Source organism: Otolemur garnettii, unplaced genomic scaffold (genome assembly GCF_000181295.1).
Source record: "Otolemur garnettii isolate 467f Iridium unplaced genomic scaffold, OtoGar3 scaffold00031, whole genome shotgun sequence".
Lineage (NCBI taxonomy): Eukaryota > Metazoa > Chordata > Mammalia > Primates > Galagidae > Otolemur > Otolemur garnettii.
Genome location: NW_003852426.1, coordinates 6,834,295 through 6,860,225, shown reverse-complemented (window position 1 = coordinate 6,860,225; position 25,931 = coordinate 6,834,295). Strand labels below are relative to the sequence as shown.

At 41.5% G+C, this 25,931-nt stretch overlaps 1 protein-coding gene and 1 pseudogene across 2 annotated transcripts in view; both read right to left on the bottom strand.

Moving 5' to 3' along the window:
• Nucleotides 1–7,469: 7,469 nt before the first annotated feature.
• Nucleotides 7,470–25,931, bottom strand: part of MAPK14 (mitogen-activated protein kinase 14) — a 97,416-nt gene continuing 78,954 nt past the window's right edge. Inside the window, exons 9-12 of one of the 2 annotated variants that reach the window (XM_003789140.2) lie at nucleotides 24,850–24,929; nucleotides 16,645–16,723; nucleotides 10,630–10,803; nucleotides 7,470–9,820 (exon numbers count right to left, since the gene is read on the bottom strand). In XM_003789140.2, the coding sequence (XP_003789188.1) occupies nucleotides 9,753–9,820; nucleotides 10,630–10,803; nucleotides 16,645–16,723; nucleotides 24,850–24,929 (401 nt within the window). In that variant the 3' untranslated portion in view covers nucleotides 7,470–9,752. Of the gene's footprint in view, nucleotides 9,821–10,629; nucleotides 10,804–16,644; nucleotides 16,724–19,833; nucleotides 19,914–24,849; nucleotides 24,930–25,931 lie in introns of both variants that reach the window. The other variant, XM_003789141.3, reaches the window with a different exon arrangement.
• LOC105886936 lies at nucleotides 11,190–11,746 on the bottom strand (annotated as a pseudogene).

The window sequence follows — 25,931 nt, the reverse complement described above, 5'->3', positions numbered from 1 at the left end:
AGAGTGTTGGCTTAAACCAGTGGTTCTCAACCTGTGGGTTGCAACCCCTTTTTAGCAATGAAAATACATTGCAGCATTAGGAAGACTGAGAACCACTGGAACCTTTTTATCTTCTGAAGGGAGGGAAAAAGTGGTTCTCTCCAGAGGCCTGGAGGAGCACTTCCTTCCTAGATGACTAAGGAAGTAAGGGAGAGAGCCCCAGCATATGCTGAATGAGATAAGGCTCCAAGTGGCCAGCTGTGGCTGCCACAGACTCCTCCCTCTTTTTTTTCTTCTTCTTCTTTTTTTTTGTAGAGACAGAGTCTCACTTTATTGCCCTTGGTAGAGTGCGGTAGAGTGCCGTGGCGTCACACAGCTCACAGCAACCTCCAACTCCTGGGCTTAGGTGATTCTCTTGTCTCAGCTTTCCGAGTAGCTAGGACTACAGACACCTGCCACAATGACTGGCTATTTTTTTTGTTGCAGTTTGGCTGGGGCTGGATTTGAACCTGCCACCCTCATTATATGGGGCCAGTGCCCTACCCACTGAGCCACAGGCACTGCCCTGGACTCCTCCCTCTTTAGCCAGCAGAAGCCAAAAAGTCTTTAGGGAAATTATGCTGAATATTTTTCTTAATTTTCTTTCCCAAACCAAGAGAGAGATGTCTAACATCAATACTCTCTGGAACCAGGGTGGTCTGTTGAACCCAGCTTCAGCTGTAATGTGACTCTGTATGAGAATGAGGCATTACTTGTGTAGAATGTGCAAGCAGGTAAACTGCCTAATATACAGAAGTTCAATGACATTAACTACTCTTCAGTAGGGAGGGAGGAAAAGTAGGGGGAAGGAGGACAATAAGAAGTCAGGTCTGTTCTTCAATGGGAAGGTTTTACTTTTTTTTTTTTTTTTTGAGACAGAGCCTCAAGCTGTCCCCCTGGGCAGAGTGCCGTGGCACCACAGCTCACAGCAACCTCCAACTCCTGGGCTCAAGCGAGTCTCCTGCCTCCGCCTCCCAAGTAGCTGGGACCACAGGTGCCCGCCACAACGCCCGGCCATTTCTTGGTTGCAGCCATCATTGTTGTTTGGTGGGTCCGGGCTGGGGATTCGAACCCGCCACCTTAGGTGTACGTGGCTGGCGCCCTAGCCGGTTGAGCCACAGGCGCCGAGCCGGAAGGTTTTACTTCTTAGGGCCCCATATATCCTGTGAGTTGTTTATATAGTCTCTGGGCAGTTTGCAACAGGTGAACTTTGGAAATCTGTGGGGTCATTTTTGGTTGTCACAATGACCAGGGATATTGCTGATATTTGCCACATAGGGGTTACTGTACTGAGTAGGATTCCCAACAAGAATTGCTTCATAGCACAAACATCCTGCTGAACATTCATGTAGTAAAAAACCCTATTTATGATGACCTGAGCCTAGACTGTAACTTGGTTTTACCTACAACACACAGCTACTTTTTGCATATTGATATACTTAAATTTCCCAGGATCACAACTGAATAAATTAAAAGACTGTGTATTTTTTGAAATTTTACCAAGAACTGTATGTAATTTCAGAAAAAAGTCATGACTGGCAGCCATCATGGTATTGAGTTGCCAACACAATTGTATAGCCTGCATTACGCTCGGGTGATTCTAAGTATAGGTACAAGGATCTAACTGCTTCAGTATGTCTTTTATGTGGCTATGCTTGAGCATTTACATACTGAAATGTTATTTGTATTTTCCCTTTATGCATCATTTATATTAGATCATTACATGTTCTTTGAAATTGTATGCATGTTAATTATCTACGATTTTCACTTCAGGATTACAAAGGGATGCTATAAAATATTTATGAAGCAAAGGGTGTTGGATCTGATAAGAGTTTAAATAATCAAGGCTGTGCCTTGTGGTTTTACATCTTTTTATCTTTTGCTACAACTGACACTTGAAAGGTGGTGGTATAAATTTTTTTTTTTTAAGTTACAAAATTGGGCTTAAGGTTACTTCCTCATTTAACATTTAGTAACTTCTAAACAGAACACTTTCTCAAAAGTGAACTAATCAAAGTCAGGGCACCTGTAACCCAGCACTTTGGGAGGCTGAGGTGGGAGGATCCCCTCAAATACAGCGAGACCCCCTGCCCCACCTCTACACAAAAAGAAAAATAACCTGGCACGGTGGTACACAGCTATGGTCCCAGCTACTGGGGAGCTGGATGTGGGAGGATCACTTGAGCTCAGGAGTTCAAGGTTGCAGTGGACTGTGACTGCACCACTGCACTCCAAACCCCATTAAAAAAATAGTAAATAAAGATAATCTTGTCTTATCTATTTCATTACTAAATTTTGTTTGGGAATAACAGCCAAAGAGCTTCTGGGCAAGGATAACTTAAGTCACTTAACATCCACCTCTGCTGTTTTTCTTTCTTTTTAGAGAAATGAAACAAACTTCATCTAGTCCCAAACATACTTTCTTCTAAACCGCCTAATGTCTTTCTTTCCCCTACAGGATGTATTCAAGTCTAAAAAAAGTCTTGCTTTCTTTTCCTTTTTTTTTTTTTGAGACAGAGTCACTATGTTGCCTTCAGTAGAGTGCCTTGGTGTCACAGCTCACAGCAACCTCCAGCTTTTGGGCTTAAGTGGTTCTCTTGCCTTAGCCTCCCACATAGTTGGGACTATAGGTGCTTGCCACAACGCCCGGCTATTTTTTTTTTTTGCAGTTGTCAATTGTTTAGCTGGCTCGGGCCAGGTTTGAACCCGCCACCTTGGGTGTATGTGGATGGTGCTGTAACCACTGTGCTACAGACGCCAAGCCTAAAAAAATGGCTTTTGAATTTGAATTTGTACTTTCCCTCTGAGATACCAAGCTGTGCCTTTAAATTGCAACAGGTTGGTTAAGTGTTAACATTTAGTTTTTTAAGAGAAGAGGCTTTGTTATTCTGCAATACTGGGAGGGACAGTTTTAGATTTGTGGTTTTCAACCCTGAATTATTTTGCCCCTTAAGGGGCATTTAGCAACATCTGGAGACAGTCTAGCTGTCACAACTGGAGGAAGGGAGTATGTGTGCTACTTGCATCTAGTGGGTAGAGGCCAGGGATGCTGCTTAACAATCTACAGTGAGGACAGTTTCCATAACAAATTACCTGGTTCCAAATGTCTACAGTGCCAAAATAGAAAAATCCTGCTTCAGGTCCTTAAAATATACCCTTCTATAGGGGAAGAAACTACCAAGTCCTTCCTGGTGGGTGGGGAATCCTGTTAAAAAGTACTGATGGAGCTCCGCTTGCCAGGCCAATTGGGTGCAATCTCCTTCCACCAAATGTTCTTTTGCCTTGAAAAGTTGGGCTCTGGCTCGGTGCCTGTGGCTCAAGCAGCTAAGGCGCCAGCCACATACACCTGAGCTGGTGGGTTCAAATCCAGCCTGGGCCCGCCAAACAACAACGGCTGCAACCAAAAAACAGCTGGACGTTGTGGCAGGTGGCTGTAGTCCCAGGTACTCAGGAGGCTGAGGCAAGACAATCGCTTAAGCCTAGGAGTTAAGAGGCTGCTGTGAGCTGTAATGCCACAGCACTCACCCAGGATGACAGCTTGAGTCTCTGTCTCAAAAAAGGAAAAAAAAAAAGAAAAGTTGGGCTCCACTCTTGGGAAAGCTGAAATTTGAGAATAAGTCCCCAGGGCATAAAGACTTTAAAAATCTTTCTCATCATGGCTGGGTATGGTGGCTTGTATGTACCCATAATCCTAGCATTCTGGGAGGCCGAAGTGGTGGATCACTTGAGCTCATGAGCTCAAGACCAGCCTGAGCAAGAGTGAGACCCTGTCTCACTAAAAAATAGACAAACGACAAACTAGACAGGTGGTGTGGTGGGCCCCTATAGTCCCAGCTACTTGGGAGGCTGAGGCAAGAGGATCACTTGAACCCAAGAGTTTGAGGTTGCTATGAGCTATGACGCCATAGCACTCTACCAAGGGTGACAAAGTGATACTCTCTCAAAAAAACAAAATTTTCTCATCAACAACAAGTCTCTGATTAAGAAAAAAAAAAGACAGTGCATAAGAAAAGCAAACATTACAGAAATAGCACAAAAAGAGCCCACAATCCCACTTCCTAGAATTGGCTGTGCTCCTCTAAGTCAGTAGTTCTCAACCTTCTTAATGCTATAATGTATTTTCATTGTTAAAAAGGGGTCCCGACCCACAGGTTGAGAATGGCTGCTCTAGGTTCTCCCTATCCATATACTATCTATCATTAAAGGGGGACAGTGTATTACAGTGTGCCACTGTTTCTCCTTCATTTTTTTTTTTTTAAGACAGAGTCTCAAACTGTCACCCTGGGTAGAGCGCTGTGACATCATAGCTCACAGCAACTTCCAACTCTTGGGCTTGAGTGAATTGCTTGCCTCAGTCTCCCAAGTAGCTGGGACTCCTGGCGCCCACCACAATGACCAGCTATTTTTTGGTTGTAGTTGTTGTTTGGCAGGCCCTGGCCAGGTTTGAACCTGCCAGCTCTGTTGTATGTGGCTGGCGCCCTAGCTGCTTGAGTTACAGGCGCTGAGCCTGTTTCCCCTTCATATTGTATCTTGTGTATCTATCCAAGCCTGGCTATCTGGTATTCCACTACACAGACGGCCATCTTAATCAAGCCCTTATTGACAGATTTGTGGTTTTGCTATTACAAAGAATGTGGCATTGAGCAACCTTTTACACTTTTGCTTGTGCAATGTGAGCTGATTACTTGTAAAATTAGTTCCTCCTTGTTTCTTAAGTATCTGAATCCAGAGTATCTTGTCATTGTATTCTAGTCTTCTGTTAGTCTCTACAGTTATATTGTAAGCATATGACAAATGATAAAATAGAATGCAGAATAACTGCAATAATCACAAATCTTGCAAATGATGGTGGATCTGACAAAGTTGATCAATAATCTAGAAAGCTGCTCAAATCTCAAGTAAAGCCACTGAGCAATGTGGATCTGACATTGCTAACTCAGACTAATGAACAATAAAAAGGTGATAAGGTGATCACCAATAATATTTATAAAAAAGACTTCAGTACTAAAAGTTTGAGAATTTCTGGGAAAACTAACAAAGCCCTCAAATATTTTTGCAAAATTTCCCTCTATGATTATGTTGCAAAAAATCAAATCAGGATGTTCTGAGATATCAAATCACAGTTTCACCTCAAAAACTTTTATTTATTCTTTGTTTAAGAATATACATTTAGGGCGGTGCCTGTGGCTCAGTGGGTAGGGCGCCAGCATATACTGAGAGTGATGGGTTCGAACCCGGGCCCGGCTAGCTAAAACAGCAGTAGGAACTGCAACAAAAATAGCTGGGCATTGCGGTGGGTGCGTGTAGTCCCAGCAACTCGGGGAGGCTGAGGCAAGAGAATTGCCCTAGCCCAAGAGCTGGAGGTTGCTGTGACCTGTGATGCCACAGCATTCTGCCAAGGGCAACAAAGTGAGACTGTCTCAAAAAAAAAAAAAAAAAAGAATATACATTTAAGGCTTGGCACCTGTGGCTCAAGTGGCTAAGGTGCCAGCCACATACACCTGAGCTGGTGGATTTGAATCTAGCCCGGCCCGCCAAACAATAATGGCTGCAACCAAAAAATAGCCAGGTGTTGTGGCGGATGCCTATAGTCCCAGCTACTCAGGAGGCTGAGGCAAGAGGATTGCTTAAGCCCAGGAGTTGGCGGTTGCTGTGAGCTGTGATATCACAGCACTCTACCCAGGGGAACAGCTTGAGGCTCTGTCTCAAAAAAAAGAAAAAAAAAAAGAAGAATATACATTTAAAATTATGAACATGATTTATAATTTTGTTCATTTTTGTGATTAAAGCCTTAACTGGACTTCCCTGATCCATCCATCCCCACCAAATATTATGAAATTCTGGTCCCCATGTTAAGGGGATTCACCTTAGGGGAGCTTTCTCTGCTATCAATTCTCCTTGAGCTAAGCAGAGAATTGACTCTCTCAGAAGCCTAGGAGGAAGGCTGTGCTCTTGTCTGGTATAAGAAGGCAAAATATTCCCTGCAATAATTGTATGATCCTTATAGGAGCTAAAGTACCCTGTGTGACAATTGGGGCTTTTTCTCACCCTGTTAAGTCACAACAGGAAAGAAGCCCATTATTGGTCTGTCTTCTACCACTACCATCATTTCATTCCCAGCTGCCAGCTGGGGAACCAGGCAGTATAGGACAAAGCCCAAACTGCAAGCTCTCAGTATCCTCACAGGCTGAGCCTCACAATCTACTCTGGCACACCTGTCAGGTGTTCCTATGACACTGACAAAGGAAACACACCGGCACAGTCCCTGAGAATTCAGCTGTAACTTCTCATGGCTCTTTAATGTCATGAGGCCATTCAGTAATTCTGTTTGTTTGTTTGAGACAGTATCAACCTGTTGCCTAGGCTAGAGTACTCTGGTATCATCATAGATCACAGCAACCTCAAACTCCTAGGTTCAAATAATCCTGCTTCAGCCTCCCAAGTAGCTGGGACTACAGGGGCCCACCACAATACCCAGCTAATTTTTCTATGTTTTAGTAGAGACAGGGTCTCACTCTTGTTCAGGCTGGTCTTGAACTCCTGAGCTCAAGCTATCCTCCTAAACTCAGCCTCCTGGATGCTAGGGTTACAAGTGTGAGCCATCGTGCCTGGCCACAATTCAGTAGTTTTGAAGAGTATTTTCAAGGCCCATAACTAGCTAAGACAGAACCGTCATAAAATATCTTTGCTTAAAAGCTTATGAACAAGGTAGGCATATGTACATCCCCAACCTTCTTTCTCTCTGGCAATTAATAGAAAAAAAAAATACACTGTGCAGTCAAGAATGTCAAAGCTGAAAAGAACTTTGTATTAACAGATGAAGAAACTTAAGCCCTAGGCCAAGGGTCGGCAAACTGTTTCCAAATGGTAAACAGTTTATATTCTGTAGGTCCGATAACCTCTCTCGTGACTACAACTCTGTCACTGCAGTACAAAGAAGCCACACACAATATATGAACAAATGAGTGTGGTCATGTTCTGATAAAACTTTATTTATGAACATTGAAATTTGAATTTTACATTGCTTTTCACATGCTACAAAAATACCATTCTTCTTTTGTTTCTTTTCTCCAACCATTTAAAAATATAAAAAGCATTCTTAGCAGGCTACACAAAACAGGTGGTAAGTAGGGTTTTGCCCTTGGGCCACAGTTTGCTGACCCCTGCCCTAGCCCACTCCCACACCACGTGTAGTAACACAGACCCTACCGTGTAATACCTTGTTTACTTGCTCTTTGCTTTACCCATTCACACCAAAGACCAGGTTCTCTACACCAGAAAATGTACAACCAAGGAGCATTATAAACATTTTCTAAATTTTAAGAGTAGTATTAATATCTATGAGAAATATATGCCAGGCCACAGATGAAAGTACATCGATACAATGCCATAGTGTGCATTAAATAAAAACAATCAAGGAAAAAAGTATAATAAGTTTGAGAAACTCACTGAATTTGAAAAATAGGCTTTATTTTAACCAGTGGTATTGTCTGACATCCTATATGGCATAACTGATTACAGCCAAGTTCATGAATACAAATAAAATAGCAGTTTCCCTCATTCTCTCCTTTGTTTTCTGTTCAGAGAAGTCAGGAGGAGATGGGAGCATTATGCTCAGAAACCAAAGAGCTCTTCCAAGAGCCCCAGTTTAGAGTCCCAGGCTCCTGGAGCACGCAGCCTCCTAACACGTATGTGGTCACATGTGCAAAGACCTTTATTAAAAATATTCAGAGCAGTATTTCTATAGAAAACCATACTAGCATTGACAACCGAACATGGCTGATAAAATTCATCTTGCTATGGATGGTGAGGATTTGAAGTGCATGTAAAGAAGATGAGGCCTTTACGTTCACTTTCCTTGAAAGAGGGGAGAATCCCCAGTGAGGTGGTATCACCCTCAGCCTGCTTCCTTCCTTCTTGCTCCAGTTGAATCAGGGGTCCTACCCTGGCCTCCTGGAGTGCATGCATCACCGCACTGATAAAGAAATGGAAACATCTTGGCTCAAATACAAGATTTTGTCACATAGCCAACACTGGAAGTGGCTTTACACTTTCTTATTACACAAAAGACTTAAATACGTGGGCCCTTATGTAGCACAAAATACCTAAAATTCAGAAAATTATGAAAACAACTTTTCTCCACCCCTGAGGATATTTCACCTTTACAAAGTTGAAAATACAAAATATTAATATAATTTGCCCTTTCTCCCCATCAAAAGGAATCACATTCTCAAAAGGATTCCTACACTATATAAAATTCTGAAACAAAATTTATTTCTCCCCAAACCAAGAAGTCAATATTAAGCTGCCAAGAGGAGTGGAAATGACACCTCATTTCTTTCTTTTTTTTTCTTTACATAACTACTTGTACAGAAAGACAGCAAAAGGAGTTTCTGGCCTCACTTTTTTTTTTTTTTTTTTTTTTACTTTTATTTTCAGCATTTCCTTAGCAATGATTAGTGGGAGAAAAGAGAATAACCTGTTTTCCAAAGTTTGGGATATTCTTAAAGGAAAAGCCCTGATCTTTCCCATTGATAGCTACCCCAAAACAGTTTGTTGGAAGATGGCAAGAATGAAAACACTATACATCTATCTGTTCCATTTTTTTCATGGTTTTTACTTCAAAAGCACCTGGAATATCAATTGTGATCAACACAAAATAGCGCTGGGGGCTAAAGAGAGGATGATGTCACTTGCCCATAGCATCAGCTGAGGTGACACAGGATCTGAACTATCCAAGTCTTCACTGGCAAACTTGCCTGGCACCAGGGCCTCCCGAAGAGAACAGGACAGGCAGCTGTGCATGCTCAAATAGCAAGACGTGCAGAACACATCCTCACTCTGCTAGAAATAAAGAGCACACAGGATGCACACTGGCAGCAAGGACCTGCTTCTGACCACTAGCGCCAATACTCATGAAACTCTGCACTGAAGGTGAGAGGTGAGCAGAGAAATGGCCACATCAGCTGGGGGTGAGGAGAGAGAGATGCACACATATGCATGCGCACACATGGCTGCCTCTGAAGGCTACCCGGCTACTCTGGGCCCACAGCAGCCGTCCAACAGCCCTGGCTCAGAACTTCAGCAGCTGTAATCTTTTAACTATCTACATTTCTTCTCTCCTTTTAAGGCACAAACATATTTACAATTTCAAATACAGCTGTCAAGTTCTGAGAACCGTATTAAGCAAGATAACACAGGTTAGCGCACAGAGGCCAGTTGGTCTGTCTTGGCTGTATGCACTGCTGAGGGATGGCTTCAGGTGTGAAGCAACCAGAAAGTGTGAGCCTTCTCTCTGCCACTGTGGGATGTGGTCAAGCCTACTCCCACGGTCAAGGTGGGGGTCACAGGAGAAGCCAAAGTGGCAAAAGCATGACTGAAATAGGGAACGTTCAATATATTTTTACTTTGCATTTACATTTTCCTAACAAGAAGGCAGCTCTTATCTGCCTGAGCTGACTCACAAAATGAAGAACAAGTGGAGGCTGCCAAGGAGCATCTGCAATTCCATGTAAAGTCACTGTGATCATAGTTTACTCATATTCTCTCACCTTCCCACAAAGACAGATACACACATGTACATACACTAACACACACATACACACACACACACACCCCTTCCACCATGAAGGAAATCTTCGTAACAAGAGGCACTTGAATGATATTTGGAGAGTTCCCATGAAAAGGCCTTCCCCTCACAGTGAAATGGGATCAACAGAACAGAAACCAGGTGTTCAGGACTCCATCTCTTCTTGGTCGAGGGGTGGTGGCACGAAACTGATGACTTCGTCATAGGTCAGGCCTAAAAATTGGGAAGGAAAAGATGTGAGAATTCAACTATTCTCTTTGCTGGCAAGCACTTGACTTCGTGACTTCAGAGAAGAACTTCTTGACTTCTAAGCTCAAGAACCTTCCTATCCAGGATAGTGGTATGATAACTGCCTCATTAATTATGATATCCTAATGGAACATGATTACACAGAAATCCAAGGATACATATTAAAACAGTGTTTTTCTCATTTCTTTCAGTATTTTCTCTTTAAAGTCCTCTGGAGAACGTACTCAAGAACGACAGAGTACTCTCACGGGGGCTACGGCAACACATAGTCCTGGCTTTGGAGACATAACTGGAGTTCTGAACTTGTGTTTTATGTAAAGAACAGGATGATACTGGACATAGGAGACATGGGTTCCATTTCTGGCTGTGTCCCCAAGTAGATATATAACAGATAAGATATAAACTCTCTTTGCCTTGGTTCTATCAATTGTAAAACTATAAAAAGTACCCCATTTCCCTACTTATCTCAGATGTTGTAAATGCAAAGATTCTGAGAACCCCAAAGCTCTATGCATATTTATGAGGGGCTGTGCACAAAAGCAGACCAGACATAAGCATCCTAAAGGTCCAAAAAGTGTCATCACCTACAACAGTTTCTATCAGAGGAGCACACTGATTCTGCATTAGCCACCACAACTGTAAGCTTTAGCAAGTTGGTTATAATCATTTAGTTTTTATTTTATTTTTGCCACTGCTTTTGGTTAGTCGTTCATCTAGGGGAGATTTTAAAATCTAAGATCTCAAGCTAGATGTAAATTGACCTTAGGACTTACTTTTCCACTCATCTATGAGGAGGTCCCTGCTTTCAAAGGACTGATCGTAAGGGTCGGCCACTGGCTCATCATCAGGATCATGGTACTGAGCAAAGTAGGCATGTGCAAGGGCTTGGGCTGCTGTAATTCTCTTATCTGAGTCCAATACAAGCATCTTCTCCAGCAAGTCAACAGCTGTCAATATTACATGGCCAAAGGAAAGAAGAATTAACAAAAATTATGCCTTAGCAAGCAAATAGTTTTTTTTTTTAAAGTAACAAATATACTTTTTTTTTTTTTGAGACAGAGCCTCAAGCTGTCCCCCTGGGTAGAGTGCCGTGGCATTACAGCTCACAGCAACCTCCAACTCCTGGGCTCAAGCGAGTCTCCTGCCTCCGCCTCCCAAGTAGCTGGGACCACAGGCGCCCGCCACAACGCCTGGCTATTTTTTGGTTGCAGCCGTCATTGTTGTTTTTGGCGGGTCCGGGCTGGGGATTTGAACCTGCCACCTTAGGTGTACGTGGCTGGCGCCTTAGCCGGTTGAGCTATAGGCGCCGAGCCAACAAATATACTTTTAATTCATCTCAGATAAAAACTACTTAGGAAAGGTCAGTAATCATTTTAGCCCCTAATCTGTTGGAGCTGTATCCTCAACAGCTTTGAGGAACTGGGCTAACTGGTTATTTTACATCATCCACAGTATTAGAAAAAACAAGGCATCATATCAGTTTAGGTTAACCACATGGCTGCAACCAAATCTCTTATAGTCATAGTCTCTTCTATTCCATATTTTTTCTTTAGTTCTTCGGCTTCGTTGATGTACGCTTTCATGCCATCTTCCTTGGCAGCCCCTTTCAGCTCATTCCAGGCATCCCACTTGGCCTTGCCTTTGAAGTCCAACATCCCAGACTGTTCTGTATTCACATCTCCCATAGTCACTCGTTCATAGTGGTTGTTGATGAACAGCATCTCATCCTTTGCAGGCTTGGTCTTGAAGTGCTTAACCTTCTCCGCAGCTTTGTTAAACTCAGACTGAGACACGCTGGCAGGGTGGCAAAGATTCTTAGAACTTGTGCAGGAGGCAAGGAGCAGGAAGTTGACAGCCCATAGTTTTGATTCTTTGTATCCAAACAACGAATTCTACTCCAAAATATATTATTTTTTCTCCTTTATACATATATACATATTTTGTCTACTTTAAGAATACATTGTTAAAAAAGAATTTTAAAAATAACTGGGATTTTACTTGAACAAACTTTTATGGAACAGCAACGTCAAACTGCTACCACATAGTCAAATTGTACCAAAATAAACTAATTGAGGGTTTTACATGATGATGAAGGCAAGATATGGTATTTGGAATAAAGAAATTTGAGAATATTTCATTATGAAAAATTTCAAATATATATGAAAATAAAAATAATAGTAAAATGAATTACTCATAGGCCTACCAGGCAGATTCAACAACACACACTGTATATTTTTTAACTTATATGTATTTTTCTAAATTGTTTTAAAATAAAATTATGGACATGACATTTTACCTCCTAAAGATTTCAGCACAAAGACATCTTCCAACATAGTAATACTGTTACGATATCTGACAAATAATATAATTTCCAAATATCATCTAAAATATAGTTCATGTTAAAATTTCTCCAATTATTCTATAGTTGTCTTTTAGAACTAGTTCCAGGATTCAATTATGGCCACTCATTTAATTTGATTAGGTTTCTTTAGTCCCTCTTAATTTAGAATAATTCTAATCCCCTGTTTTTTTCCTGATTTTGATCTCAAAAGACCCATCCTTAGGAACTGGTCTGACTGCTTCTGTGTGCTAATATGTATCTATACTCTTGCTGTTCTCCATCCTCTCTACTTCCCCCAAACCAGATGTTAGATCTAAAACTTTGGTAAGAATTAGGTTAAAGATTTTTGGCAAAACCATTTCATAGATAATATTATGTACTTTTTTTTTTTTTTGAGACGGAGCCTCAAGCTATCCCCCTGGGTAGAGTGCCATGGCATCACGCTCACAGCAACCTCCAACTCCTGGGCTCAAGCGAGTCTCCTGCCTCAGCCTCCCAGGTAGCTGGGACCACAGGCGCCCGCCACAACGCCTGGCCATTTTTTTTTTTTTTGGTTGCAGCCATCATTGTTGTTTGGCGGGCCCGGGCTGGGGATTCGAACCCACCACCTTAGGTGTATGTGGCTGGCGCCTTAGCCGCTTGAGCCACAGGCGCCGAGCCAGATAATATTATGTACTTGATAGTGCATTAAGGCCATTTGTTCCACAATTAATGATGCTAAATTTGATCACTGGATTGTTTACGCTTTGCCCCAAGCAAGTTATCCGTGGGATATTTTGGTACCAAGTGAGTATCAATTCACTTCGATTTTCGTTTTTTCACATCCATTGATTTTTTTTTTCCCAAACAATTATTTCATTAGGGGTTATAAAATGATGATTTTTCTATCTTTCAAATGAGGATGTTTTGAGTTTCAGCATGGTAATATTTGGGAAGTTTGCCATGAAATGAACCATGACTATAGTTACTACTGTGGTGAAAAAGAAAGGCTTTGGAAATTTTGCTAATTCTTCCTTAAATGTGGAGGGGGTGGGGGATGAATAGTGGATAGCTTCCTCAAGAGATTTGCTGCGTACACTGGAGGCCACAAAAGACCCCTGTCTGGTGAGGCTACCAGCTGAGTGCACTGAGTCACTCTACCCCCTTGTCCTTTGGGCAAGTGAGTTTCCAGAGAACAGGGCTCTGGGCAGGAGATGCAATAGACACCCCCTCCCACCCTGGGAGGGGCTGGCAGATGCTTCCTTAGCTGGAGCTTGGAACAGACTTAAGGCCAGTGAAATGAATTCAATGGCTGAGGTGAGGTATCCCAGCATGGAGGCTTCATAACCTGATTCAGACCACTCTCCCCTGTCCTTTAATGAAAAGAAAAAAAAAAAAAAGACCCCTGTCTTGCAGCCTGAATTCCAAAGTATATGGGATACAGAAACAAAATGAATATTTGTGTTTTGATTCAAGTTCTTAAGTTTACACTTTTTTTTTGAGACAGAGTCTTATTACGCTGCCTCGGTAGAATGCCGGGGTGTCACAGCCCACAGCAACCTCAAACTCTTGGGCTTAAGTGATTCTCCTGCCTTGACCTCCTGAGCAGCTAGGACTATAGTTGTCCACCACAATGCCCGGCTATTTTTTGTTGCAGTTGTCATTGTTGGTTAGCTGGCCCGGGCCGGGTTTGAACCCACCAACTTCGGTGTATGTGGCTAGCGCCATAACCACTGTGCTATGGGCACTGAACCCGTAAGTTTATGCTTTAAAATACAGTACTGGGAGAAGTACGTGGATATATATTTTGATGGTACTCTCTTTTTAGAAAATGAAATCTTACTAGCTCTTTGTTTTATAATAGAACATGGATTATATGAGCCTTTACCATCTCTAGGATAAAAAGTACCACTGCCCTTATAACCAATAATTTTTTTTTTTTTATTTTGTGAGACAGTCTCATTACCTTGCCCTCAGTAGAGTGTCATTGCACCACAGCTCACAGCAACCTCTGACTCTTGGGCTTAAGCGATTCTCTTGCCTTAGCCTCCCAAAGTAGCTGGGACTACAGGCACCCGCCAGGACGCCTGGCTATTTTTTGTTGTTGTTGCTGCAGTTTTTTAGCTGACCCAGGCTGGGTTTGAACCTGCCAGCCTTGGTGTATGTGGCTGGCGCCATAACCACTGTGCTACAGGTGCGGAGCCTATAATCAATAACTTAATGAGGAATAAGGTCGGGGTAAGAAAAAGATTCCTCAAGGATTTGACCTTTATGTGCTGACATAAAGGGCAATTTAAGTTTTAATTCATGTTTTGGGAATAGCAGTGAAATGAAGTTAGTGACTGAGAAAACAGAGATGTTAATATTTATATTGCTGGTGTACTCTTGTTCAGTTATTGTGTTGGGTGTGAGCTCATGATCAGTAACACTATGTTCTGTCTGCCAAGCAGAAGGAGTCTTTTTATATGACATCACTGTTTGGCAATGGGCTGTTAGCCATGTTTAAACTCCGGTAAGTACAGCACTGAACACCAGATGGACTAAAGTCTCCATCCAACTCATTAGCAGTCTCTTTTGCAGTGTACCATCTAGTTCTTTAGAATGTTTAAATGTCATGATTCTAGAGAATGTGGAACCTGTCTGGAAGTATGCAGCCTAAATAAGCTGCTGGGATACATACATCTCCCTTATCCAAAGGAAAATGAATTAACAAATTTTTTGCATCTATTAATAGGGAGTTAAACATAAGAGTACCGCCATGCCTAAAACTTAGGGCTGGTAAGATGAAAAAGTTCAAATAGAATGATAGACGCCTGTGGCTCAGTGAGTAGGGCGCTGGCCCCATATACTGAGGGTGGTGGGTTTGAACCTGGCCCTGGCCAAACTGCAACAAAAAAGTAGCCAGGCGTTATGGCTGGCACCTGTAGTCCCAGCTACTCAGGAGGCTGAGGCAAGAGAATCACCTAAGCCCAGGAGTTGGAGGTTGCTGTGAGCTGTGTGATGCCACAGCACTCATACTGAGGGTGATAAAGTAAGATTCTATCGCTACAAAAAAAAAAAAAAAAAAGACAGACAAGAAAGCTACCAGCATACTACATATTTTCCCAACATCCTACAGTATGCAAGGTTCAAAGAGAGCTTCTCATAGATCCTTGAACTACATAACACAGCTCAAATAAATTATAGATGGCCAATGAGAGCATGCCGGGGAGGATGCAGGCCTAAACCAGTAACAATAGAGTCCTACATACCTGTGATGAGTTTGTGGATTCATCCTTGGACATTGAGAATGACCTAGCTGAGATCTGACATACTCTCCATCTCCAAGGCTAACATGAACTCACCCATAACTGCCTAATGCTTCAAAGAGTATGAGCACCTCTGTTATTATAATAAGTACTTCAAAAGGTAAACCACCTAGCCTTCACCTCACTTCTGAAGAGGTCATCATGGCTGTCAGCCCTCAAAAGGAAAATACTAAACCTGAAGCACAGCTGCTGGGACTTGTGGCAGAGAGATGACCCACATAGATTTAAAGAAATACATTGAGATATGAAAACATACTACTATTATATAATACAGTCTTTTAAAAAGTGAGAAGTATCACTCTCTTCCTGAATGTAGGGAGGTCTGGGTCTGAACCTTCTGTGCCTGTGTAAATAGCACTGTTCACTGCACCTCCTAGAGTCAGGGAATTCAAGCCCCAAGCAAAACAGCTTCAGGGCCTATGAAGCACACATCAGCCCCCAGTTTGCAAGAATTAAGCAACTTCTTTTTTAGCCAAGACAACACATATCCTCAGCTGCCACTGCTGCTTCCTTTTTTCTTTCTGCCACCATCATAGACAGCCAATGAGAGCACGCCTTCAAGGATCCTGAAGTTGATATGGCAGGAAGAAATACTGTGCACATTCTTTAAAGTCTGAGGTTAGCAAATTAGCTCCATAAAGAAGAGAAGATGGCTAAGCCTCTGAGGGGCAGAGGAGGAAGAGGGGAGGAGAAAAGTATGCAAGTGTGCAGGACTCACTGGGCAGCTACAGGCTGAGTAGAGCACCCTGCAGGGAGCTCCTGGGCGGGTGCTTTCAACACCCATCTGTCTTTTAGTTGTTTTTACCCTCAAGTTAGGACACCATAAATCAGCAGCAGCAGTGAACAAGTCGCAGGCTTTCTTCTCTATCTTTCTCCCTGCCTCTCCAATCTTTCTCCCAACATTCCTGTTACTTTCTCTCCTTCCTTCATGTGCCAGTCCAGATACTCCATCAAATGCTGTGATCATATAAATATATAAGCATGTCATGTGATTTCTGAAAATCTGGCAGTACAAACATAGATAATAAATCTACCAAGATTTAATTAATGATACCCTATTTTGACCTATTTGGTCAAAAGGAAAACAAACTCTTCTTCAAATTTCTAATTTATGTCATAATCCATTCAATATCCAAGAGATGAGGATACGATCGACTTACCCAAAGGGTTGGCACCAATAAATACATTTGCAAAGTTCATCTTCGGCATCTGGGCCAAAGACTGAATATAGTTTCTTGCCTGTAAAAAAGAAGGGTTTTCAGAATGACTTTGTTTAATAACATCATTGTCCTCAAATGTTTGGTCCTGTTAAAGAACAACTGACAATGTTTATGTTAACTCTAAAGTTTATGACTATCTTAGACATTCATTTAAAGACTCTTACTACCATCTTAACTTCTCTATTGATGATTATCATATTTATTTATTCCTGCTATCTCTCACAGTTATATTTCAAGAATGATTCCTGATCAAGTTTTCTTTCATTAACTTTCTGTTTGTAAGATCAGCAGTTTAAAAATGGAGGCCAAGATATCTAAGATGTGTCCTTTCTGAGAAAGTTTTCCTGAACAGCTTAAAGTGCAGAGGGGTTAGTATTCCTGAAGAAAGTTTAGGACCAGCAGTCTTTTTTTTTTTTTTTTTTTGAGACAGAGTCTCAAGCTGTTTCACTTTGTCACCCTGGGTAGAGTGCTGTGGCATCATAGTTCACAGAAATCTCCAATTCCTGGGCTTAAGGGATTCTCTTGCCTCAGCCTTTCAAGTAGCTGAACTACAGGCGCCTGCTACAATATGTCTGGCTATTTTTTGGTTGTAGTTTTTATTGTTTGGTGGGCCTGGGCTGGATTCTAACCCGCCAGCTCCGGTGTATGTGGCTGGCACCTTAGCCACTTGAGCTACAGGTGCTGAGCCTTCTTTCTCTTTCTTTCTTTCTTTTTTTTTTTTTTGAGACAGTTTCATTTTGTTACCCTCAGTAGAGTGCTGTAGCATCACAGCTCACAGCAACCTCAAACTCTTGGGCTCAAGTGATTCTCTTGCCTCAGCCTCCCGAGTAGCTGGGACTATAGTTGCCCGCCACAACGTCCTGCTACTTTTGGGGATGAGGTCCCGCTCTGGCTCAAGCTGGTCTGGAACTAGTAAGCTCAGGTGATCCACCCACCTTGGCTTCTCAGAGTGCTAGGATTGCATGTGCCCTGCCTGATTTTATGTTTCTTGATTTTTGTGTATCAACTACTTTCAGAATGACCTACACATAGTTGTTAAAAGTTCAGTCTTTGGAATTGGCCAGCTTTGAGTTTGAATCTTGACTTTATTACTCTGGGTAAGTTACTTATTATTTCTTTAAATACTTGGGTTTCTCATCTGTAAAATGGGACTAATCACAACGCCTACCTCACAGGGTTGGAGTGAAAATCAGATATAAGGGAGTACTTTCTTAGCACAGTACTTGGTTCCAAGTAGTTCAATAAGCATCATTTGCTTTCACTGTCACCTTTAGAAAGCTAAGTCTGGCCGGGCACGGTGGCTCACGCCTGTAATCCCAGCACTGTGGGAAGCTGAGGAGGGAGGATTGCTCGAGCTCAGGAGTTCGAGACTCACCTGAGCGAAAGTGAGACCCCGACTCATTAAAAAAATGGAAAAACCCAGCCGGGCGTCGCGGCGAGCGCCTGTAATCCCAGCGGCCTCGGAGGCTGAGGCAGCAGGATGCCCGCAGCTGGAGCCTGAGGTTGCAGTGAGCTCTGACGCCACTGCCTTCTGCTCAGGGCACAGGGTGGAACTCTGTCTCGACAAAAAAAAAACAAGGAAAAAAAAAAGAAAGCTAAGTCTGCTTTCTATCTTAACCACCTCTAACAGTAAAGATATAGATGTATATTTATGGATCTACACAAATACACATGAAGTTATAAAAAGTTCTGGTTGTTGGGGCTACTTTACCTTCTTAGTCATTATACAAGGAGAGAATTAGGAGAGGTCTGCTTTGAAAAGTAGTTGAGACGCTTCCCGATTTATTTATTTTTTAAATTAAATCATGTAATGCATTTATGGGGTACAATGTGCTGATTTCATATACAATTTGGCATGCTTACATCATACTGGTTACTACATCCCTCACCTCATTTACTTAGTTATTGTGTTAAGACACTTATACTCTATACTTAATAGACCTGACACGTACCCGCAATATGTACCACAGGTGTGACTCTTCCTGATTTAAAAAGAAACTCTGATTTCTCTTCAGATCACATAAATCTTTTGCCTTTTACTAAGAAGAAAGGTCTAGGAATTGAATGTACACATGGCTATAATCCCTTTCTGTTTGAACATATAACTAAATGGATGAAAGGAAAATATAGATGAGAGAACTGCTTCATTCATAAAATAGTCATCCCACTTTTAATAAGATAAATAAAAAGAATATCCGAATATAGCTGAAGTAGAAACAAAGCTGCTAGGAAGGGCCAACTTGGTTCCCCAAATAATTAAGGGTACCTTAGAAAGAAGTGCCTCAATCACCTCAGAATAACAAGAGAGTTAATCTACCCAAGTGTTCATATTTATTTTACTTTAAACATAGTACTTGAAAAACTATAGCTGGATATTTTATGGTATTTTTTTTTTAAATGAAGAATCTTCTTTTGGGGCCAGACACAGTGGGCTCACACCTGTAATCCCTAGCACTTAGGAGGCCGAGGCGGGTGGATTAAGCTCCCGGGTTCAAGACCAGCCTGATCCAGAGTGAGACCTTATCTCTAAAAAATAGCTGAGTGTTGTGGTGGGAGCCTGTGGTCCCAGTTACTTGGGAGACTGAGGCAAGAGAATTGCTTAAGCCCTAGAGTTTGAGGTTGCTGTGAACTATAATGCCCGCCATGGCACTCTGAGGGCGACAAAAGGAAACTCTGTCTCAAAAAAAAAAAAAAAAAACAATAAAAATAAATCCTTTTTTGGTCGTTAAGATAAATAGATGAATAGGAAAGCATGTTAATGGACTTCAGGTAACTACATCTCTGACCAAGGTCATCAGAGGGCAGCATACCCTAGCTACAGGCATAGTTCCTAGAAAGAAAGAGGCAGGCACATGAACGTTAAATTCACAGAACCAAATATACAAGTAACATCATTTTGTGTTTAAGGGCCTATAAATTATAGTATTCTCGATCTTACAGGACTGGATGACATTTTATCCCCAATGTCAACATCTTGCAATAGAACACAGGCAGTCATTGCTTCAGTAGCCCTCTAGGCACATGCAAGCATTCAGTGATATTAAAAACTGTTGTCAGTTATACAGTGGCAATAAAATGAGACCTGGACTTTCTGAATTAGACATCCCTGCACAGTCTGTTTGTTCTCACCTCATGGCTTGGCATCCTGTTAATGAGATAAGCAGGGGGTGTCCCCGTCAGACGCATAATCTGCTGAAGCTGGTTAATATCTTAGATGCCTAGTCAAGGGCATTATTAAATATACAGTGAAAAAAATAACTTTCAAGTTGAGTTTTTAAAAAGGTCAAAAAAATTCACGCCAAAACCAAAAACCTTCTCCCCACCCACCCAAGAGCACCACACCTGCATGTTAAAGCATACTTCTGTAACTGGCATGAATTATTAGGCATGTAGCCACTGTCTATGCAGGTTAAGACAAGTTGATTTTCTTTAGTTTTAGCATGATCTTTAAAATTAAATATTTTAAGTTCCCTGGAAATAGACCACCCCTTGATCTAGGATGCCAGCCGAGAACTATTTTGGTACTGATGGCCAAAGTCTGTTTGCGTATGGGGTAAATTCAGATGATTTAAAAATTCTGACTCAACTTTAAACAAAATAACATATCCAATATATCCATTCAAAGAAGAGACTAAACTTTTTTTTTTTTTTTTAAGACAGAGCCTCAAGCTGTTGCCCTGGGTAGAGTGCTGTGGCATCACAGCTCACAACTCCTGGGCTCAAGCGATCCTCCTGCCTCCACCTCCGAAGTAGCTGGGACTACAGGTGCCTGCCACATGCTCAGCTATTTTTCGTTGCAGCCATCATTGTTGCTTGGTGGGCCTGGGCTGGATTCGAACCGCCAGCTCAGGTGTATGTGGCTGGCGCCTTAGCCGCTTAAGCCACAGGCACCGAGCCAAAGAGACTAAACTTTTGTGGCATGGCTTCTCTAAGGTACCACCCCTCCAAATTAAGACATAGGGTGGGGCCTGTGGGTGGATAAGCAAAGCTAAATTTCAAAGACGTTAGTAGTGGTACATTTAAAGTACTTGGTACAAACACAAACCAGTATGTGAAGAAAGGAGAGACAGGGAGAGAGTTAGAAGCTAATGGCAAAGGCAACACAGAAGTTACAGGCCACTGACAGTATTATGGCATGCCACAATGATTTCCTCTACAAATCCCTTTAACAGGAGACTAAATGCACTTAACAGCTAGAAAGAAGTTTTCAAAATGCTGCAATTATCAGACAGGGTCAAAACTCTGAGGTTTTCCAAATGTACAAGCACATATGTATGTTGTAATCCAAATTTCTATTTTAACTGTTCAATCAATGTTAACAAAATTCCCCCTTTTCTAAAATATGAGAACTATTAGTTCATCATGTGTTCCTAAGAAAAGCAGAAGTGGTGGCCTTTTTAAAATCCTCAACATAATTCCATAATTTCCTTTTCTAGTCCCTTTCTTTATAACTATCAATCAATTCCTTCTTTCAATTGACACATCATTTTCAATGACCACCAGGGCCAAGTAATTTTTACTTCTTTGTGACTTCTCTGAAAAATTGTTTTACTTTAGCTCACTCTCTGAACTAAACTCCCTAGTAGTCACATTACTTAGCAGTTTAATTAAATGCATGTTTAAGGCTGACCCTGGGGTAAGAGCTATGGGCAACCAGCTCCTCCCTGCCTTTCATGTTCCCTAAGCCAGAGACAGAGGCCAGTAAATCAAAGAGGTCATATAAAGTTCTTTTAACAATCTGACAACAGAGTTAAGATTTACCTTTCACCTGTTACACAACAAATGGTACTTTGCATACCAAAAGAAGTAACAAAAGGGGTTACAAAGTAAACCAGCAAGGGCAGAATACCAGTTGGGTTTAAAAATGTTAAAATCCTGCCCCATCTGCCTTAAATTCTGTGAATAATACCTGGGCAGTACATTTTATTTTTCTGTCTCCTTTAGTCAAATATACTCTTCCTATCAGTAGGTTAGAAAGATGGTTATTTCTAAGAAAAAAAAAAGTGAGAATGAACTAGGCTTCCGTTTTCTTAATATGATTTTTTTGTACTTTTACTAATTGCTACCATAGGTACTGTGATATTAACCAAATAAATTCTCTATCATCAGGCCTGCACCATGACCCATTTATCCTCTTTCCTATGGCAATCGCAGCATGTTCTCCATCCATTATTTCATTCTCTTACTTAGACTATCCTATTATATATTGAGTGAATTTCTTCATAAGTGCTGGCATCACGAGTGCTCTTCAGAAGTAATGAAAATAGCTGTTGGCTTTCTGTTTACTACGTTCCTTCACTAACACCTTTTCTTTTTCACTTTTTAAAATCTTTGAACAATTTTACTCACCTGTCTTTGTCACTTTTCCATTCTGTACTTCATACACCATGTGCTTTTAAAATAAACAGGTGTCACTAACATCAAATTAAGCCTGTTTACCTTTTAGATTATGTAGGAAAAAAATCCTTTCTTATTCCTACACTCAAAAACAATATTATTTGAGTTAAGTTCTATATTCTGGTACTCAATTTCATTGTGCCCAATGCTATAGTAGAGCTGTTGAAATGTATGATGTGCAGACAGTGTTGTTTCTTTCTTTCTTTTTTTTATTTTGAGACAGGCTACAGTACAATGACAATCATCACAGTTTACTGCAACCTCCAACTCCTGGGCTCATGTTATCCTCCTTGCCTTGGCTTTCCAAGTAGGGAGTGTCAAGGACCGAAAATGAGAAATTATTCTGAGACAAGCACGAAAGGAATCGGAGTCCAGGAAGCACTCAATTCTTCCTGGGCGGGTCCCTATCTGCAGGGATTACCACATCCTGGCATGCCGCACCCAGCTAATTCTTATTCATTTTTTGTAGAGATGAGGTCTCACTATTGCCCAGGCTGATCTTAAACTCCTGTCCCCAAGCAATCTTCCTGCCTATGGTTCCGAAAGTATTAGGATTAGAGGCATAAGCCATAGCACTCAGCCCAGAATGTTGTTTCTTTCTTAAAAATAAATGATGGATCAGTGATAAATAAATACTATTTTACCCATACTTTGTCTTTTATAACCTCTGTGACTAATAGCATGTTATCTATAGGACAGATGGTTGGGACAGAAGAGAGGACTGAAAAGGAATTGCTAGTAGTCATTCCCAGAAAGGAAATGAATTTCCTATCTCAGTCTCGTTAGCACTATTCATTAATTAACTGAGCTTCTTCCCAGCCCTCCCACTGCCTCCAATTAGCCAATCGTTCTAAGCAAATGCATTTTTTAAGTAAGTACAGTCCTTTCTAACTATCATCTGATACCTTTTTTGGTTCAGCTTCTAATCCAGCTTCTTCATATCATAAAGTAAAAGGAAATACTTCTTCAAGTTGACACTGAAGTCAGTAATTCTGACAATGACCCCCTCCCCCCCTTTTAAGAGTCAGAGTCTTACTTTGTTGCCCTCAGTAGAGTACTGGGGTGTCACAGCTCACAGCAACCTCAAACTCCGGGGCTTAGGCAATTCTCTTGCTTCAACCTCCCAAGTAGCTAGGAATACAGGCGCCTGCCACAATACTCGGCTATTTTTTTTTTTTAGAGATAGAGTTTCACTATATTGCCCTTGGTAGAGTGCTGTGGCATCACAGCTCACAGCAACCTCCAACTCCTGGGTTTAGGCAATTCTTTTGCCTCAGCCTCCCCAGTAGCTGGGACTACAGGTGCCCGCCATAACGCCCAGCTATTTTTTTGTTGCAGTTTGGTCGGGGCTGGGTTCGAACCCCGCCACCCTCAGTATATGGGGCTGGCGCCCTACTCACTGAGCCACAGGCACCGCCCTGACAATGACTTTCAAAACAATGTGTAATAACATGAGATTACGGTTTTAGATCATCTTATCAGAGCATCTGAGATCTATACTTAGCTGTCTTTCTGTACTTTTTCTTCTTTATTTTAAGTAAATAACATAAAATAGGACCAGCATACCATTTTAGGTCCCTTGGAGTGGCTTTATGGTTCTTTAAAGAAATGCACCATTCACAGGGTGTCCATAAAGTTTGTATGCCATTTAAAATAGCTGACTATTTTAAAGGCACACAAACTTTATGGACAGCCCGTACATATCAGATGATTGTATTTATTTTGTCAGAAGATGACAAACAGTTCAAACTCACCTGCTCATGCCTGCCTCCAACTACCAAGCAGTCTTCCCAATTGGGCAAAGGCCCCTTTAGTCAGAAATGTTGGGAGGAGAATCCAGGAATACAACAACTGGAGCTTGGCTCCATGGCTCTTTTTCCCTTTTACCCAACTGCCTAGTGGCAGATAGAGGAGAGAAGGTGGAAAAGCCAGGCTTTCATGGCTTTTCTCATGCCTCTGGCTCAAAAAAATCACCAACAGCAGGAAATCATAGCCAAAGAAAGCCAGAGTCACATTTTCAAGGTTTCTGTCTAAATCACTGTAGGAAAACACTAACTCCAAAGTCTTTTCTCAAGTTATTCAACTTATAAAGGAAGGCTAAAGGAAGAAGAATTTATAACCTCGCTCCTGTGGTTCTGAGGTATCAGGAGTGGAGGTGTTTCCTCTGAGTAGTCTGGGGATGGGGTAGAAAGGTACCTCTGTTGGGAACAGATACCTTACATAGGATATGTGACTTGTCTGTTCTTAAACAGTAACAAGTAACCTCTGGAAAAGGGCAATAGCATGCAGACAATGCACATTTCATTCCTTTAGTGAAGTTAAATTATTAAATGGAGAAGCTCATGTTCTGAGAACAAATACAAAAAATGAAAAGAGTTCTTAAGTATATGTGAAACTCTAGAGAAAGATGAAATCAGGGCTTGAGAATGGAGACACAATTTCTATTAATCTCTTGGAAAGAATTTGAATTTAAAATCTTATCATTTTACTGGGATACTACTGCCCAACAGAAGATCCCATGATCTAAGTCCCCAGATAAAGAGAAAGCAAAACACTCACACATGCAAGCAGGCACATAGTGTGGGTGCAGGCACACACACACACACACTCTCAATCCTCATTGTGGAAGTCAGCACACAAAGGGCATGCATGCTTACAAACACACATGGGTCAAAGTACAGACTGATAGAAGGCAAGTGGCAGAAGCTCCCAACAGGGCAGATAATTACAATCAAAGCATCAACTCACAGACTCTGAGGAGATTTTCTTCAAAAGCTCAGCCCCTGGGGTTCCAACGAGTCTTAAAATGAGCTTCAACTGATCAATATCTAATGATGGACTATAAAGGAAAATGTTGGGACAAAATAAAAGTGGAAAACAAATAATGACAAACAAAACAAAAACAAACATCCCAAGAACAAAAATTAAAAACCCCAAACCTAGCTAACATGATGAATCCATCCAGCTAGGTCAAGGTTTCTGGAAGATGGCCTTTTCAAGTAGGACATCCTCCTCCTGTACAAAGATTCAAAATGCTACCACACACACTTCCAATTTATGTTAATTTTGTGTACCTGTCACGTATCAGTAAAGTGAAACAACTTTAGCTGAGTTCTTAGCTGCCAAGGACAACAGATGAAAACACAAAACTTCATTCAGTCCAGTTACTCCGTCTATACCTCCTTACCTGACACCTACGCATGAGGAGCCAATCAAGCAAAAAGCACTGGTAGGCAGAGGGCCACAGAGAAGAAAAGAGCAGCAGAGCTTAGTAACTACGGATGTACACATCTGTTTGTGAATATTTCCCTATGGCTTGACCTAAGAGCTTGTGATATGACAGTAGGAGATCTACTAATATCCCAAAGCCTAAGTGTGCCTTCTAGAAAACCTCTTTTTCATACCAGTTGTTGGAGGCAGAGAACAGAGAGGGAGACTTGGCCAGCAGAGGGCACTCTCCCGCCGCATGTTCTTTCAGGAATGCCATAATAAAGAAAAACAGGAAGTTTCAACCTTATAAATGCAAAATGAATATAGAATGCTTAACAAACTTCACACATCCTAAAGGCTCCAAATAATACACCACAATGTCCAAGCCTTTATTCTAGTAGCCAACACTTCAATGTATACTCAGAATGTATGTATGTCTATTAATCAGAAGACAAAAATCGCCATTTGTTCTAATTGCTTTTGGTCTTAATCTAAAAAGGAAGTTAAAAAGAAAGAAAAAAGGCTCAGTGCCCTTAGCATAGTGGTTATGGCACCAGCCACATGCATCGAAGGTGGTGGGCTTGAACCTGGCCCGGGCCAGCTAAACAACTGCAACATAC